Source organism: Aethalodelphis obliquidens, unplaced genomic scaffold, assembly GCF_003676395.1.
Source record: "Aethalodelphis obliquidens isolate GAN/ISIS:26980383/991018 unplaced genomic scaffold, ASM367639v1 scaffold12, whole genome shotgun sequence".
In the NCBI taxonomy this organism is placed as follows: Eukaryota; Metazoa; Chordata; class Mammalia; order Artiodactyla; family Delphinidae; genus Aethalodelphis; species Aethalodelphis obliquidens.
In genome coordinates, this window is record NW_020837956.1 from 43,220,909 (window position 1) to 43,238,938 (window position 18,030).

The window sequence follows — 18,030 nt, forward strand, 5'->3', positions numbered from 1 at the left end:
TGAAGGGGTCCTGGCACCCCAGCTCTGATGGGACAGCAGGAGCTCCCGCAAGCAGAGAGCTGGCTCTCCCATGCCCTCTGGGCTGCAGGGGTCTCCGTGGGGTGGGTGCCACTTGGCAGTGGCGCTGCTTGAGGCTTTTTAGACCAGTGTGCTTGTTGGTCTCCTGACACTCAGGCCTCCTTAGTTTGGGGTTTGGTTTGCTTTGCTTTTGTCCTACCTTTCCTGTGACAGCCTAGAAAGGACTATTTTAAGGTACTATGCCATCAACTTGTACCACACTTCCCTCTCACCCTCCTCTCTCTCAAGATCTAGGAAATGTTACAGAGTCTGAGAGTCAGGGAACCTTTGTGCTTACTCAGCACATGTTCTTCTAAACCCACTGGGTTTTCTATGTAAATGAGCCTTTCCTAGTCCTCACAGGGTTTTGATCTTTAATTCCTAAAAGCAACAAATGCTTCATTCATTTAACAAATATTTATTGGGCACTTACTATATGTTATTATGGTGTGTGTTGGAGATATTACAGTTAATAAAATAGTCAACGTGCTTAACCTTATAGCACTTACATTCTAGAGAGGGAGATTAAGTTAGAACGATCAGATCAGATAGACAGATAGACAGACAGACAGGGTAGATAAAAGCCATGGTGTAGACTAAATATGGTGGAAAAACTTTGAGGCGTGTTATCAATGAGCTATTACTTAGAGCATTTCTTTGGAGAAATGACCATAGGTGTTCAAGACTGGAAACAGAGAAACCACAGAGGAGGCGGCTAAACAGACACCACAAGAGCAGATATTCCTTGGGCCAGACTGGTGGCAGGGGAGCGGGTGAGAGGTAACCAGATTCTGAGCGTGTTGAACGTCTGTACTCCAGTAGGGCGTGCTGGTGGATTGGCACTGGGAATGAGAGCGATATGGAAGTTACAGTTGGCTCAGGTTTTGAGTGTGAGCTCCCTGATGGATGAAGCCTACCTGGAGAGGAAACTTGGGGAGCAGGCTGGAGAGGAGGTTAGGGCATCACTGTTAAGTCTAAATGTGATTAATTTGAGATGCTTACTTGGATACTTGATTTCAAGGTCCAATCAGTAATTGATACGGTGAGTCTGGCATTTAGGGAAAGGTTAAAGAATAGATCAGGCTTGGAGAATTATCAGATATAAATGGTGCTTAAAGTCACAGGACCTGAGGTGTGAGTGTGAATAGGAAAGGTGGAGCCTTGGGGAAGCTGAGAGGACCCTGAAAGGGCTGGCCTCCAATGCTTCGCTCCCTCTTGGAGGCTGTCGACGGGAAAAAAATGCACAATGTGAGAGTTGTGAGTTAAGTTTTATTTGGGGCAAAATGAGGACTGTAGCCTGGGAGACAGCCTCTCAGATAGTGCTGAGGAACTGCTCTGAAGAGACGGGGTGGGGAGGCCAGTGTACACGTGATTTCGGTGAAGGGGGTACATGTAGTCAAGCACACAGTTTGGCAGACGTTCGCTGCCGGTCACAGCAGATGTCCCTATCAGTGATTCTAGTGCTTTTCTAGATATGAGAAAATGTGAGAAACTGTGCTCTTAAAATCTTCTCCTGACAAGATCTAAGTATCTGAAGGCCTGTTCTGCCAGTTCTTTCCAGAGCACAGAGGGCCTCATTCCTGAGCTCCGCCCTGAGCTCCTTTCAGGGCGTGTTAAAGGTCAGCGACTGCAGTGACCTAATCTTTGTAGAGTCAGATGGCAAGTGACAATTTGCAGTTGGCGAGACAGACGAAGGCAGTGTTAGCAACCTTGGCACTGCTGGGTCCTCTGGAGCCTCTCCCACAAGACATGGGGCCGGTGTCTTCCTTGCTGCTTGGGTCATCTGTTGTTTTGTGCAGCGCACGTGGTAAAGCTCTGCTCAGCTCCCAGGCAGGGATGGCCCCGGGGTGGGGGGATCTTGCCAAATCTCAGGTCTGGTCTAAGATTTACGTACTCATGGTTTCAAGTAGAAGCGGTGTTTAAGGTTGATTTGGAAGAATGAGTGGAATTTTAAGAGGTCAGAGGTTGGCATTTTTTTTCCTCTAGGATCAGGCAGCCCGTGTATCAGGCTCTGGGGGCCAAGAGGAAAACTGAGGCTATGTATTGACACTTATGCAACAAGAGAGAAAACAATCTTCCACAAATTGTTACTGATAAAAACTGAATTATAATAATAATTGAGAACGTTTTTTGTAATCCAAATCTTCTGGTGGGTAGAATGGGATTCTCTTTATGGGAGAACGTTTTCACCTTGAGTTCACTGTTTAGCGCCCCTCATCACGACAGATCATAAATGTTCAGCTATCAATGCTGATCTAGGATGGGATTTTACCTGTTTCATCTTTGGAAGTGTGTTCTCACATAAAATATTCTTCTTTTGATTCATTTTTTTCAACCAGCCGTTCCCATGGGAGAACAGTGCGTGGCTGGGTGTGCCCGAGTCCTCGGGGCCTCTGGCTCCCGACGCCCCTTCCGTACGTGCTCTGGGCGGGGCTGTGGGGCTCCTGTAAGGGGCTGATGCCGAGTTCCCTTGGGGAGCAGTGAGAGGCCATCTGGCGAGCCCGTTTGGCCAGAGGCCCGGGAAAGCCCTCTCGGAGTCCTCTCCACAGCCCCCCGCACTCAGAAACCAGAGGCCCCACTGCTCTGAGGACTCCTGCCCCTGCCGCCCCCAGAGGGAGCCCAGCCTGGTGGCGCGCAGCTGTCCACCGTCCTCGGGCTGAGCGACAGCTTCTCCAAGGAGGGCTGCATCTCCTCACCTTTGCCCCCGACCCGAGGACTGGCCCTCAGCCGAGGGCGCCACACAGAGTGAATAGCTCCCACAGTGAACATCCCCTCTTTGACCCGCAGTGTGCGTCCCACCTGCCGTTGGACTCTGCCTGCTACACCTCTTCCGGCCAGAGGCATGACTCGGGCGCAATGAGGAGGGTGCAGGAAGGGGCCTATAGCATCAAGTTTTCAGGCACGTGCTAATAGGAGCACTTGGTACAGCAAAGATCTATCTTTTTATCCATTTTAACCTTTAATAAAAAGGCAAAACTACTGCTTTGCTCTTTTAGAAGGACCTGCAAGTAGTGTATTAGGAATGCTATGTAATCAAAGAGAAAGATATTAACATGTGGTATGTTATATTTTATGTGTTTTTACCCGGTTATCTACCTCCCCAAACCAATTAAGTGATTAGAATGTATATAAAACAAGTCTAGTCCTAAGTTAGAAAATAAAAATTACAGATACTTCTCCATCTTTCTTCTGCAGCGAATACCATGGAGGGATGAGAAATAATTTTTAAGCATAATAAGTAGGGTTATGTCAGCTGCAGCAACAAGCCCCCAAATCTCGATTTCTTAGCACAAGAAGAGTTGTGGTGGGCAGCTTCCCCCGTGTTCTGATCCAGGGTTCTCCATCCCTCCCACTGTGGCTGTACCCTGGAGACCCCTTCAGGCGGCCCGTGATAGGAAGGGAGGGTGCAGAAGACGCTCCTTCCCACTATTTGGGCGTAGAAGCGACATCCATTACTGTCTCTTGGCGGCAGCTCCCGGGACCAGCGCTGTGCTGACGCGGGAAGCACACGAGTGTGTGGGAAACTAGCTAACACGGGAGACCCCCTGCATGCGACTTGTTCATTCCATAAAGAGTAAGGTTACATCATCTTAGATCCCAACAGAAATTAAGAAAACAAAGGCCTCATCTAGTCCTATGCCAGGTATCAAAGCACATGCGTTACAAATGGACAGTGCACGTTAGTCGGTTTTCTAGTCGCACTCGGGTTGCCTTGCTGATCGCCAGCTCGGTACCTCCTTTGTAGTGATCCAGAGGAGAAGAGGCGGGCTCCCATCGAGGCTGTTCACACCGGTTGTGGTTTTCGGAAGCCGTCAATTGTGTCAATGCCATATCGGAAACTTGGAAATGCCCCCTACCGTGCACACTTTTTCTTGCTCACTGTGGAATACCAAAACCAACTGTATGTCATTAGCTTGCTACTGACATTAGTCAAGTCATGACTAACAGCCACTTCCATAAAATGTACTTTAAAGGCCGAAGTATCTACATAAATATGTTCACTTGGAATTGTTCTACGTTGTATTTTTTCTAAGACCTTCTAAATCCAGACTATAACCAAAGCATTGAGAATAGGAAAAGTTTAAAGACCACTAGTAAATTGACATAATTTTAAATGGATGTTTTAAGATTCCTTCCCTATTTAAAGATTATGTGCTTCTGAGAATTTTTCTGTGTTCATCTTTGTGTTTCATATTCACCATCGCAAGTGAAAGTAAAGAACCAACAGTAGCAGCTTTTCAGTATCTCAGTACCATCGTCAAAATGGGACAGTGTGATTTTAAACAAATACATGATCGAGAAGATGAAGAGCAACTTTATGTTAGTTCCTAAAAATGCAAATTTCAGAATTGTCAATGGTATACAAATGCATGTAATAACAACTGAATATTTAGTGTATAGCCACTCACCAAACCCCTGTCCTTTGGATTATGTGTGTGTGTGTGTGTGTTGTGCACACGCTCGCACATGCGTGAGGGAGGGGAGGCTGTGTGTGCTCTCTTGTTTGTGTAAAACATAAGGGTACATTTTTCACTTTTCTACACCTCTTCATGCAAGACATGTTGGCTGTGAGAGGTCAGATTTTAAACAAAAGACAACTTATGGAGTAATTATTCATAATATACATATTTTTTTACAGCTGGAGTCATACGTTTCCACTAATATATTAAATATTTAATAGTACAGGATTCAATTTATGCTGAGCAGTCTTTGTTCTGTAATATTTCAGACATACAAAGGACTATTGAGAATAACAATGTTTACATCCGTGACTTACTATGCACAGCCTAAGGGAAAATGTACAAGTTTCCAGTAAGCTTCCTATATAAGCCTTCCCCAGGGCCACCCCACCCCCAAATCAAGTATCATTTTACTTTATCTTTATATATAAATATTTGTATAACATTTATGTAAATGTTTACATAAATGTGTGACACCCTATATATCTTTATGCAACTTGTTTTTGCTGTCAATATTACTCACATTTTGCCATGTTGATACAGTAGATCTAGTTTATCTGAAGTTCTGTATAGAATACAATTTTAATACTACACCAAACTAGATGTATCCGTCCTCCTCTTGAGGGACGTTTGTCTCCTGTTTGAATGTATTTATTTCTTCGTGCTGTTAAAAGCCCTGCCTCGGTGGCTGGGCTGCCGCAGCAAGTTACCACAGACTGGTCGGCTTACAACAGACACGCCCTCCCCCACGTGGAGGCTGCCCGTGGGGCGTCAGCCGGGCCGTGCTTGGAGGGACGCACCCCTCCAAGAGTCCTGCCTTCTCTCCCCCAACTCCTGGGGCCCCAGTGCTCCTGGGCTTGTGGCCGCATGGTCCAGCCTCTGCCTCTGTGGCCACGTTGCCTTCCCCTCCTCTCTGCATCTTCCCCTTTCTGTCTCCTTAAGGACTTAGGGGCCCCCGGGTAGTCAAGAATGATTAACTTAATTACGTCTGCAAAGACCCTGTTTCCAAATAAGGTCCCTTTCACAGGGTCCAGGTAGACGTGAATTTGGGGGCCACCATTCAGCCGGGCAGCCAGTGCCTCTGAGCACGTCCAGGAGTAGAATTGGTGGGTCATCTCCAGCTGTCCTCAGAACAGCTCCCACAGCAGCTGCACTTACTCACGTCCCCACCAATGGGACAGAGGCTTCCCTATGTGCCCCTGCACAACCTACACATGCTCATTGGCAGGCTTTTATAATTTCCGTCAACCTAAAGGACAAGACACGGTAATGCGTTATGGTCTAGCTTTGCATGTCCCTGGCTTCTAGGGAGTTTGATCAACTTTTCATATATTTATTGGCCATGGAGGTTTCCTCTTCTGTGGGTTAACTAATTGAACACTTTGCCCCATTTTCTATAGTGATTTCATATTTTTATTGATATTAAAAGATCTGTATATATTCTGGGTGTGGTACATATATACAATGGAATATTACTCAGCCATAAAAAAAGAATGAAATCATGCCATTTGCAGCAACATGGATGGACTTAGAGACTGTCATGCTGAGTGAAGTGAGTCAGACAAAGAAAGACAAACATATGATATCACTTATATGTGGAATCTAAGAAAAGGGTACAAATGAACTTATCTCTAAAACAGAAAAAGTTACAGATGTAGAAAACAAACTTATGGTTACCAGGGGTTGGGGGGGAGGGATAAACTGGGAGATTGGGATTGACATATACACACTACTATATATAAGACAGATAACTAATAAGCACCTACTGTATAGTACAGGGAACTCTACTCGATACTCTGTAATGGCCTATATGGGAAAAGACTCTAAAAAAGAGTAGATATATGTATATGTATAACTGATTCACTTTGCTGTACACCGAAAACTAACACAACATTGTAAATCAACTATACTCCAATAAAAATTAAAAAAAAAAATAAAACAGAAATGGAAGAAGCAAAATGTCCAGAACTAAAGAAGGATTTAAGAATTCAACTTGAAGAATCCTAAATTTTAAATAACAAACGAAAAAGTAGAAGATACTAAAGATATGATAGAAATACAAATTGAAAAATTCAAATTGATTTGTAATTATAATAAATCAATTAACCATAAATCATATCAATCATAAACGTAAATAAATTTAAAATTTCTGTATTAAAAAATAAAAGATCTTTATATATTCTGGATTCTAAATCTCTGTCACTTATGTTTATGACAAATATCTTCCAATCTGTGGCTTATATTTTTATTTTTTAAATGTATGTTGATACAACTTTTTAAACTTTAATGTAGTTGAATGTATCTGTAGTTTCCTGTTATTGTTGTGCCTTGTTTGTAGCATTCCTCCATCCTTGAATCATAAAGATATTCCCTATTCTTTTTATTCTAAAAGTACTAAATTTTGCTTTTAATATTTAGGCGTTCAATTACATTGAATTTTTTTGTGTGTGTATGATGTGATATGTAATCTAATTTTATTTTGTTTTCCTTTGAATGACCTAAAGTCCCAGAATAATTTGTTAATCTACCATGTCATCTCTCTCATATATTTTTAAATATATGAGTATATATATATATATATATATATATACCTTTCTTGCTTTTGTCATGAAGGTAGCATTTTTAATTAAGTGCTGTGGATCATTCAATAAATTGTGTTGTATAATTTTAAAATATTAGGTTCTCACTTCATATCCTATACCAATGCAAGTTTGAGGAGGGTCAAATATTTAATGTAAAATAAAAGCTCTGGAGGAAGAAAATTTAGAATAATACTTGTATAATTTTTTTAAAGGCCTTTAGTCACAATAATAGAAAGATTATAATGGTAGAAAGCTCAGAGAGATATTGCCATATAAATAAAAACAAATACTGAAAAACTATACATAAAAGTATGAAAACAAGAAGCTGAGATACAAACTTGTGACATGATTAAAATTATAGACAAAAGGAGTATGGTACCAGAAAAATAAGCAAAGAACATGAACAGAAAATATGCAAAACAAAATGTAAACAAACAATAAAAATTTGTCATCCTTTCTGATGTGCACACTTTGCCTCGACCAGCTTCCCCAGTAACAGTACGAATTTTTTATGGTAATACCCAGTGGTTCTAAGGTTGGATAGTAATTTTAGAAGGTGATTTGATAATGGAATAAAAAGCTAGACATTTTTTATTTTTTTCAGTCATTAATTCCAACTCCTAAGATTCTCTCAAGATAATTACCATCGAACAGTGGTATCACTAAAAACTAAAAAAGGAAATAATCTCCTTGTTTAGCAATAGGAACCAACTGAAGCACACACTAAAATGCAGACAGTAGTATTGGTGAGTATTAGTAGTAGGGATGCCTTTTTTCTTCAATATTTGTGTATCTATATTTTTCCTTTATTTTTACAATGCACTTATGCCATAATTTCTGGTGGTTTAAAAAATATAGAAAAATTTTCAGGGACTTCCCTGGCGGTCCAGTGGTTAAGACTCCATGCTTCCAGTTCTGGGGGCATGGGTTCAATCCCTGGTCGGGGAACTAGGATCCGACATGCCACGTGGTGCGGCCAAAAAAAGAAAAAAACAATTTTTCCTCATAGTTGGGCCTTTTGCACTATGAATTTGAACAGTAATTCTCCCATAATTTCTGGTTCTTTTATGGTTTGAGTTTTGGTTGTTTTTTTTTTTTTTTTTTCTTTTTTTGCGGTATGCAGACCTCTCACTGTTGTGGCCTCTCCCGTTTGGGACCGAGCACAGGCTCCGGACGCGCAGGCCCAGCGGCCGTGGCTCACGGGCCCAGCTGCTCCACGGCATTGTGGACCGGGGCACAAACCCGTGTCCCCTGCATCGGCAGGGGGACTCTCAACCACTGTACCACCAGGGAAACCCTGACCTTTGGTATTTTAAATCATCAATGCATTTGGAGTTTATTGTTATGTAATGTGAAACTGTGGATGACTTTTTTCCCCCAAAGGACCACTATTTTTTGTGTACAACAGCTTTTCCACAATGATTTCAGGTGCAATATTTATCATATATTAAATTAATTTATATATTTGGGCCAATTTCTGAATTTTTTAATGGATTTATATATATATATTTATTTATTTTATTTTACTTATTTTTTAATTTTTTTTGGCTGTGTTGGGTCTTCGTTGCTGCGCGCAGACTCTCTCTAGTTGCGGCGAGTCAGGGCTACTCTTCGTTGCGGTGCACAGGCTTCTCATTGTGGTGGCTTCTCGTTGGGAGCACGGGCTCTAGGTGCGTGGGCTTCAGTAGTTGTGGCACGCGGGCTCAGTAGTTGTGGCTTGCAGGCTCTAGAGTGCAGGCTCAGTAGTTATGGTGCATGGGCTTAGTTGCTCCGCAGCATGTGGGATCTTCCCAGACCAGGGCTCGAACCTGTTTCTCCTGCATTGGCAGGTGGATTCTTAACCACAGTGCCACCAGGGAAGCCCTGAATTTTCTATTTTGTCAAATTGATTTTTCTGTCTGTATTTACATCACTAAGAGGTAAATTATTGAGGCTTTATAATATGTTAAACCAGAGCTTATCCCCTTCATTCTTCTTCTTTCACACATTTTCTTCTAGCTTTTCTTGCTTATTTTTCCATATGAATTTGGGAACTGCTTTGTTTAGTAGTTATGAATTTGATTTCATTTTTTAAAAAGTAGAAAAACCATCATAAGAAAATTGAAAAGACAAATGGCAAAGAGGAAATCAATGTTTGTAACTCGTATTCTAGAAAAAAAGGTTAATTCCCTTAATATACAAGTCAATAAGGAACAGAGAAATACCCTCTATAAATGGACAAGAAATAAAAAAAAAAAGATTTGACAGAAATGGAAAGATATTCAGTATTACTCATCATAAAAAACAAAAGTACACTGAGAGCTTCATGACAAAGAAACTGGTACTGGAATTGCCACTTGCCGTAAACAACCAGAAACTGGGGAAAACATATGGAGCATCTGTTTTCATGTTGGACGACAGGCGAGTGGGTCTAGGATCCCAGAGGAGAGGGGAAATTGAGGTGAAGTCCACAATTGCCCGTTTTTCTGCCTGGACCACTTTCCAAGCTGCAGCACAGGGAGGGAAGCCCACCGTGGCGTGGGTTCTTTCTGAATGGGAGAGACCAATTGAGTTTGGAGAGGCTGAGCAACTGGAGTTTACAGAGCAGATTCCCAGAGGAGAGTGAATCAGAGATGGAAAGAGCTCCAGAAATCTGCAGTCCTTGGCTGCGCAGGAAGCATTGTGTGAAGGGGACACTTTCAGGGCAGGGCAAAGAGCGGCTCTCAGGAAGCTGTGAGGCAAACAGTCCTCAGAGCTTATGCAGCGTTGGGAGCAGCAGTTCCAACCAGCCGAGTGGAGAGAGTGTGTCCCACCCGAGGACGTTCAGGAGACGGCCCAGAGCCACTGGTAACTGCAGGCCTGGCACCGAAGACGACACACTCCAAGCGAAACATAAAAGCAAGCCTTGGAAAGGCTGAGCTGATCTGCAAGTGACTCCCTGGCACCAGCACAAACGCAGCAACACTGTTTAAATAAGACAACAATATCTAGATCCTCAACATGGCGGTGTTCATAGTTCCAGCAACCACCAAATTTCACTGGCAATGGGCAGAAACAGTAAAACATAACCCATAACTAGGAGAAAAGTCAGTCAAAAAACAGACCCATAAAGGGCAGAGATGATGCAATCATCAGACAAGGATATAAAAACACTTTTTAAAATATGCTCAAGGATTGAAAGAACAACAAAAACACAATGAGGATAGAAATGGAAAGAATGAAAAACAGCCAATGGAAATTTCACAATCTTTGAAATGAAAAATTCATCTGATGGTCAGAACAGCAGGATTTATATTGAAGCCTCTTGATTTCTTTGACTCTTCTGGTTCCTTGTCCTGTGATAAAGGAATGGTCCATCCCACATACTTCAGAGCTGGAAAGATTATGTGAGCATCGCTAGGATGAATAAACCTTCCTCTGAGTTTATGAATACCCAACCAATGCTGAAAACATAGAATGCTATACAAATGCAAATGTTCATTAACTGAAGTAATCACTCAATTCCTGAGTCTACTAGAATTTTACTAATATGGAAAATCTGTGCAGACAGGTCAAACATTTTCAACAAAATAGTCAAATATATTAAATTTTGTATTATCTGTTATAGACGGTAGTAAAATACATCTTTTGTTCATTCTTAACATTTTAATATTTTTTGTTAATATTGTGCTGAGTTAAGAATTACAGGGAAAAGATACATAATTGGGAGACTGGACCAGATTTTAAGATCCTTTAGAATTCCATGATTTTATAATTTCTGAGATTTTGAGAGTTTAGGGTTTCCCAATCTTAGTGAATTTAATTTAGTAGGAAAATAAAGATGAAATGATCAATAAATAAGGATTTTCAGTTTATTTCCTTTGTCTGGTAGGATACAATTTGATAATGCTTAATTGTGTATGAAAAAATGAAATTACAACGAATTTCTAACTTCTATTTAGTAGATCTCTTCATTAAAATCATTTTTTTAATCTTTCAGTGAATAACCCTATACCTTCCAATTTGAAATCTGAAGCAAAGAAGGCTGCTAAAATTCTAAGAGAATTCACAGAAATAACTTCCGGAAGTGGACCTGATAAGATCATTCCTGGTAGGTAAATGAAATACATACTTTTCACTTCTACATCTGCTCTGTTTCTTAAATTACCTTTGCAACCCTTGACTCACACAGGTCCTCAGACCACCTTTCTCCTCTGGGCCCGTTGTCCCGGCTGGTGTCCTGGGCAGCCCCCTCTCCTCCTCCGCTCTGCAGGGCCCATGGCCCTAAGTACCCTGTGTCCGTTTCCACTGCACGTTCCCCAAACTCACAGGTCCTTATCCTCAGTTTCTGAGGACTTTGGCAAACTCATCTTGCAAACTCACTGGCTAATCTCATAAATAAATTTTAATTTTGTGTTTTTCCTTTCTAGGTAAGATAGTTATACTTTATAGTGGTTTAAGAAGACCAATCAATGATTCCCAGCACAGCTACACATCTGTATTCCCTGGGTCATTAAAGTGCAGTTCCTAAACCCCCCCGACCTGCTGAATCAGACCCTGGGAGCAGCGTGGCCAGGAGCGCAGATTGTATCACGTCTCTAATGTGATTCTCCTGTAGTCAGGCTGACCACGCAAGACCTGGTCCAGAGGCCAGCCTTTGGGAACCACTGTCTGTTCATTACTAGTACCAGTTATTTCTAAAGGTGTTTCAGAGAATACCTGTCTGATGCAGACACTCACACGCAGACTAGCTCAGGCAGCTGCGGGCTGATCTCCCTCTTAGTGAATAACTCATCCTGCATTAGAGAAACCAGTTTAATTCCTTAAGCCAGATTTTCTGAAGTTATTTAACAGACCTTTAAGGGTTGTAAAACTTTCTAATTTGTTGTTGTTATGGTAATAATACGAAGTGTCGTTACTTTGGCCCAGCCACTCCTCCCATCTTAAGAAAACAGCGCTTCATAGAGCCTTGCTCCTTGAAGGCAGATGGCCACATCTGGGCATCACCTGGGAGCTTGTTAGAAACGCAGGGCCTCAGGCTCCACTTCAGGGCCTCAGGCTCCACTTCTGCATTTCTCACGAGATCTCCAGTGAGTCACATGCACGTACAAGCTAGAGAAGCACTGTGTAACACTTGAAGAAAATTCAGCCAGAAAAACTCAATTTTCTGTAGCTGTCTTCTGAAGCAGGAGACAGAAGACGTTTCTCAACATACAGCAGCATCTACATACATGGCAGGCTAGCCCAAGTTACAGATAAGCTGTATTTCCTACCATAAAAACTTTGGGGTATGGATTATTTCTCGTGGATTTTGTCCAGCAAAATTCTGCCTTGCCTTTATTCTGCTTCCAGTCAAAGGCCACCCGACTCCCTTTCACTGGGTGTAGCTCAGAAAATGAAAACCCGTTTACACAGCAGCCTGAATAAGAGCGAAGGCCCGCAGGGGTGCGGGCTGTGTGTCTGATGGAAGCCAGGGAGGCCGCAGCTGCCAGATGACCAAGCCTCGTCTGTCCTTGGGATGAGTAGGGAGGGCCCATTACGCGTACATTAAAGCTAGGGAGGTGTATTACGTGATAGGAGATAAAATCTAAAAAATATTTGAAAACAAAATGCCCAGACCTTTAGACTTTCTTAGGCTGTGAGTTCACAGTCATCTGGTGTGAGGGGCTCTGAGACTAAGTGAAACTCAGTTTAGAGAGTAAATCTGCAGTCAGTGCATCTACGTTACAAATGAAGAGCTAATTGGACAATTGTTTAGGGATTATTGGTATTTTAATGTCCCGGAATCAGGGTGGATAAGATATAAAAACACACCTGACATTTGAACTATGTTCATTTTAAAAATATACTTCTGTGATACCTAATGTTTCTGAAGAGAGGCACTACTCACCGTAACAGCACTGAGAATGGCGTGTGAGGCTATTCTGCCAACATGTGTTGTATAAACAAACCTACCTGATGTATAATGAAGCCGTCAGCATCAGTACCGTGTGTCACACCCTTTAGAACACGAGCTAAGGCACACTTAGGTGATGACCGTCCGAGAGAAGAGAGCCTTACTTCTAAAGCTTGTTCAAGTACCAAGAGCTCCAGGAATGGTCTGTGTGTTACCCTCCTCGTGCTCTCGGTTGAACCGTCTCTGAGAGTCTGTCATTAATTTAAATTTTGAAATGGTGTGCATAAGTGTATTAGAAATTTAGTGTTTCCTAGGGACACCTACAAAGCCTTTTTTGTGTATTTGAGTACACTGTCTGGTTTGACTTCCTTGACAGAATATTTGACTAAAATGATGGTAAATTAAACTACCTAAAAGTAACATTGGGATCCAAGAATAATTTCCAATGTTTAGGCTTCCTTTGTTATTTGAAAGATGTACTGTTGTGTAAATAGATCCACAGACTAGTAAGGCACTGTGTTTAGTGGGTACCTATGTTAATAACCTTCCTTTTGTGTAACAAACTTCCCTGAAATGTGGATAAACCAATATTTTGTAAATTGAATTATATTTTCAGTGCACTGGTAGTTATGTGTTATTCGAATACTGATCAGATCACTTTATAAAGTCAAAAAATGTTTTAAAGTGGCAAAATCATTTAATTTTCCTGGTTTTGAATCCAGATTTTCATATTAATAGAAGCTGAACTCAACAATGTGGCTCTAAGTTCAAACGTCCTGCTGCACACTGCATGTCAGTCACTTTTGAAGTTTCTCCTTAACACTATGTAGGTCTTAATTTCTTTGAAAATACTTTTGTAACTTTTAAAATTATAAATTATGTTGTAAATTAATTGAAATCTCCAAATTATTTGTCCTGCTACTAGATATCAGTACAGTCTCATCCCAGTGTCTCATTTCTTGTGTCCATTGCAGGATTCTGAGCACCTGCCCTGTCGGGTGAGGGCCACCGAAGGCTTCAGGCTTCTCTGTCCTGGGGCGGTTTCCTCGCAGTTCCCTGTGCCGCTGAGGCTATAGGGAGGCCCCGGTCCCTGGGAAGCAAACCTGCGTGCACAGGCCTGCTGAGCTGTCACCTGCCGGGTGCTCACCTGTCTTCATCTTTTGCAGCACACGTCATTGCCAAAGCCAAGGGCCTGGTGGTCCTGTCTGCGATAAAAGCTGGGTTTCTGGTCACAGCGAGAGGTGGCAGTGGGATCGTGCTGGCACGCCTTCCAGATGGAAGTAAGCTAGCCTCCCTTCACTGGGAGGGGCAGAGAATCCTTGTCCCTTTTTTGTTCTGTTTCCACTATAAACAGGTTTTGTAGGGAGAGAGACAGGTTTTCCGGTGCCGCCTGGACTACCTTCCTTGGGCCGCTCCCTCCGTTTTCTCTGTGGTCAACCGACCCGTGAGACTCAGAATATCAGAAGATGGGGCCCCCGTCTTTACACACTTTGTTGTCCTCCCATGGAGCATATGCTAAACATTGACACTGTATTTCTGTTGTTAAATATGCATTCCTATTCCTCAGCTTCACCTTACAGTTGCTTTCTTTTGTTTTATGGAGGCTTTTCTCCCCCATTGTTCCTGTGTGGGATCTTAAAAGCTGAAACATTTTAAAGAACGTCCCCAGGGCAGAATCATATCGAGATCAGTATGATTCGGTTTGACTTTCTGGGGCGAAATCTAATACTTGATTTTTCAGACGTGACATCAAAATACGTTTGCTTGAATCCCCAGAACCAACATATATAATATTTAAAATGTGTGTGGGTGTGTCATAACCAACTAAAAGGCTTTTATATGAATTTAACATTTGCTGTTCAGTTATATAATTGAACACATTTTTCTGTTAATAGCTCTTTTTAGTGTAGATAATTTCATTTTATTTTGAGGGAGAACATGGGCCATCCACTGACAGGAGATACATCCAGCATTTGGGGGGCACACAGCCCCGGAACTTGAGTCAGCAGGATTTGTTGTCCCCTGTGAGGCGTCCCTACAGCAGATGAGAGTTTGCCCCTGAGGTGGTTCAGATTTCATAGCTCTGGGCTTGGCTACGAAACAAAAAGTGACAACATTCTCTTCTTCTCAAGAAAAGCAGCATTACGCAAATTTTCGTGGGCAGATTCCCAGCACTACAACCAGACAAGTAGGCACACTCAAATCGAGTCCACCGTGAGATGGGCTCTGCACCTGCAAGGAGCCCTCAGCCCTGCAGGTCCGAATGGTCATGGACCGGTGACTGTCAGAAAGCGGGGAGGAGCCGTCGACACCTGGGGCTCCTATCAGAACCTCGGGTGGACCTTCCTACTTAGATACCTAAGTTTCTGTCTCCCATCTTCCCAAGTAGCTGCTGGTCACTCTTCAGAGGGTAATATAATATGTGCCCAGTGGGGCGCAGCAAATCCCCAGACCCTGGCCAGGTGGGCAGTTTGTTTTTCTTTTAGAAATTAATCACTTTTAATAGTTTTTTTTTTTAAGATGTTAGGGGTAGTTTATTAATTAATTTATTTTTGCTGTGTTGGGTCTTCGTTTCTGTGCGAGGGCTTTCTCTAGTTGTGGCAAGCGGCGGCCACTCTTCATCGCAGTGCGCGGGCCTCTCACTATCGCGGCCTCTCTTGTTGCGGAGCACAGGCTCCAGACGCGCAGGCTCAGTAGTTGTGGCTCATGGGACTAGTTGCTCCGCGGCATATGGGATCCTCCCAGACCAGGGCTTGAACCCGTGTCCCCTGCATTAGGAGGCAGACTCCCAACCACTGCACCACCAGGGAAGCCCAGGTGGGCAGTTTTTAAACAGGGACAGTCCCTAACATAGGAAGTGGAAAAGAACTTTGAGATTATGAGACATTAATTTCTGTAATCAAAACCCCTCTAAGCCCAGATAGATTAGTTCTGGGTATATTCAAGCACTAGCCTGTCATCTAGAATACATGGTAGCAAGAAGAATTGGGCATTTCAGCAAGCACTCCATCTAGACCACCCCCCCCCAATTATTTTTTTCTAGACTTGTTTAGCACGATTGTGTCCAGATCAGGAAAGCTAGGCACACGATAATCCTGAAACGTACCATATCGTGGCAAATGGAATTATTGTACTAGTTTCCAAATGTAAGGATGTGTATCTTGTTAGAATTTTAATAATCTTGAATTTATAACCTATTTCTTGTGCTTCTACTAGGCACAAAGGGTGTCAAAACAGTTTTTGCCCTCCAGGATTTACAATAGAAACGGTTTAGTATTATGTTACCCTTAGAAGTGATTATAATAAACTCTTTTGAATCCATCTGCTCTCTTATATCTATGATAAAATGCTAACAAAAGACTGGAATTCCAGCTCAATTATTTTGTAAAACATTAGGAATACTGACGGTTGAAATGATCAAATGCTATGTGTATTTAACTGGTGAGAATTCAATAGTTTGGTATCATGCATGTTTGTAGGGAAAGGTTAGAAAACATAGACTTGTGAGTCTATGAGGCTCATAATGAATAACCAACACCTTTCCAACCTTTTTAACTTAAAAAATTATAGGGCTTCCCTGGTGGTGCAGTGGTTGAGAGTCCGCCTGCCGATGCAGGGGACGCGGGTTCGTGCCCCGGTCCGGGAGGATCCCACGTGCCGCGGAGCGGCTGGGCCCGTGAGCCATGGCTGCTGAGGCTGCATGTCCGTAGCCTGTGCTCCGAAAGGGAAAGGAAAAAAAAAAAAAAGGCCAAAAACACAAAAAAAAAAAAAAAAAAAAAAAAAATTATATATATTTATTAAAGAACATTTAAAAACATAGTCAAAAATGCCAAAATCTCATTACTTTAAGAAGAAACACTATTAATTCATATTTTAGCATTTTTCCTCCCCATATTTATGTGCCAAGGAGTTTTAATATTAGAGTAATGTTTGTTTGTTTTTATTAGAATGGTCTGCACCTTCGGCCATCGGGATAGCTGGGCTTGGTGGAGGATTTGAACTAGGAATAGAGGTGAGTGGTGACGTGTGTACATACGACTACCCTATTCTCTAAAAGCAACTGCTACGTGAAAGTCGAGTGATCTCCTGCTGTTCTTGTTTAACCACCTATGGAAATCGTTCCCTTTTATTTTCTTGACTCTCTACCTGAAGCTGTGTAATGTTTATCATTTTTCTCCTTCGCCTTCATTGAGAGTAGAGTTTCTTTCATTTACCATCTCATCTGTTTCCATCGTTAGCACATCTGCAGAACACGTGTTCTCAGACCTGAAAACTACAACTGGCAGTTTCTGGCTTCTGACTGCAGAGTCATGGGTGCAAACAGCTCAATGCCATGTGTCAACATCTGTGGCAAAATCCAGTTTGGTGTCCCTGATGTTCAAACCCCTTCCAATTTTTTAAGTAAAGGTTGACTTTGTATTGTTTCATTTTACAACTTTGCTGCTAATGACTATGGTTTCTATCAAATGGACTGGAAATTATGCCAGCACACACTTGCTTACAGAGGTCTCTCCCACAGGGAGCATCTACATGATATCAAGCTTTCGTCTGCTGCTTTACTGCTAAGTGACTTGGTAAATCAAATCTCCTAATATTCCCAAATCATTTTCTTCTGAAATTTCAGTCAGTTTCTTCCTGAACTACCCTTTTATGAATTTGCTCTGTTGCCATAGTTTTAAATGCCCTTGGCCTTATTAGGAGGAAGTATTTCCACTACTGACTTTCATTTTTATTTGACCTTTACTTGCTGCTGCATTGATTTGTGATATAAAAAGAGGAACATATTTTAGTTTTGCTAACATGACTGCCTTTTGGTTGTATATTCAACCAAATCATGGCCTTCAGAAACATCGCACTCGTGTAGAAAGCGTATTTTCAGCATCTGTTGTGCACCCCTGCTCACACGTCCTGGTGCTGTACCCAGGTGTCCCTCATCACTGCCCGCTGACCCCAGGCTTTGGGGCTCCATCTCAAAGAGCATTTGCTTATATTTGCCGTTTGTGGAAACTTTGAATGCCACTTACCCTCGTGGCTGAGTAGAAATTAACTCTGGAATTCCATTTAAATACTGTACATG

General features: G+C 42.2%; 1 protein-coding gene across 2 annotated transcripts in view; it reads left to right on the forward strand.

The window, feature by feature from the left end:
- The window catches only part of SH3YL1 (SH3 and SYLF domain containing 1), a 46,055-nt gene that overhangs the window by 4,849 nt on the left and 23,176 nt on the right, over nt 1–18,030 (forward strand). Inside the window, exons 3-5 of one of the 2 annotated variants that reach the window (XM_027113885.1) lie at nt 11,058–11,168; nt 14,120–14,233; nt 16,901–16,965. In XM_027113885.1, coding sequence (XP_026969686.1) covers nt 11,058–11,168; nt 14,120–14,233; nt 16,901–16,965 — 290 coding nt within the window. The remainder of the gene's footprint in view (nt 1–11,057; nt 11,169–14,119; nt 14,234–16,900; nt 16,966–18,030) is intronic. The other variant, XM_027113886.1, reaches the window with a different exon arrangement.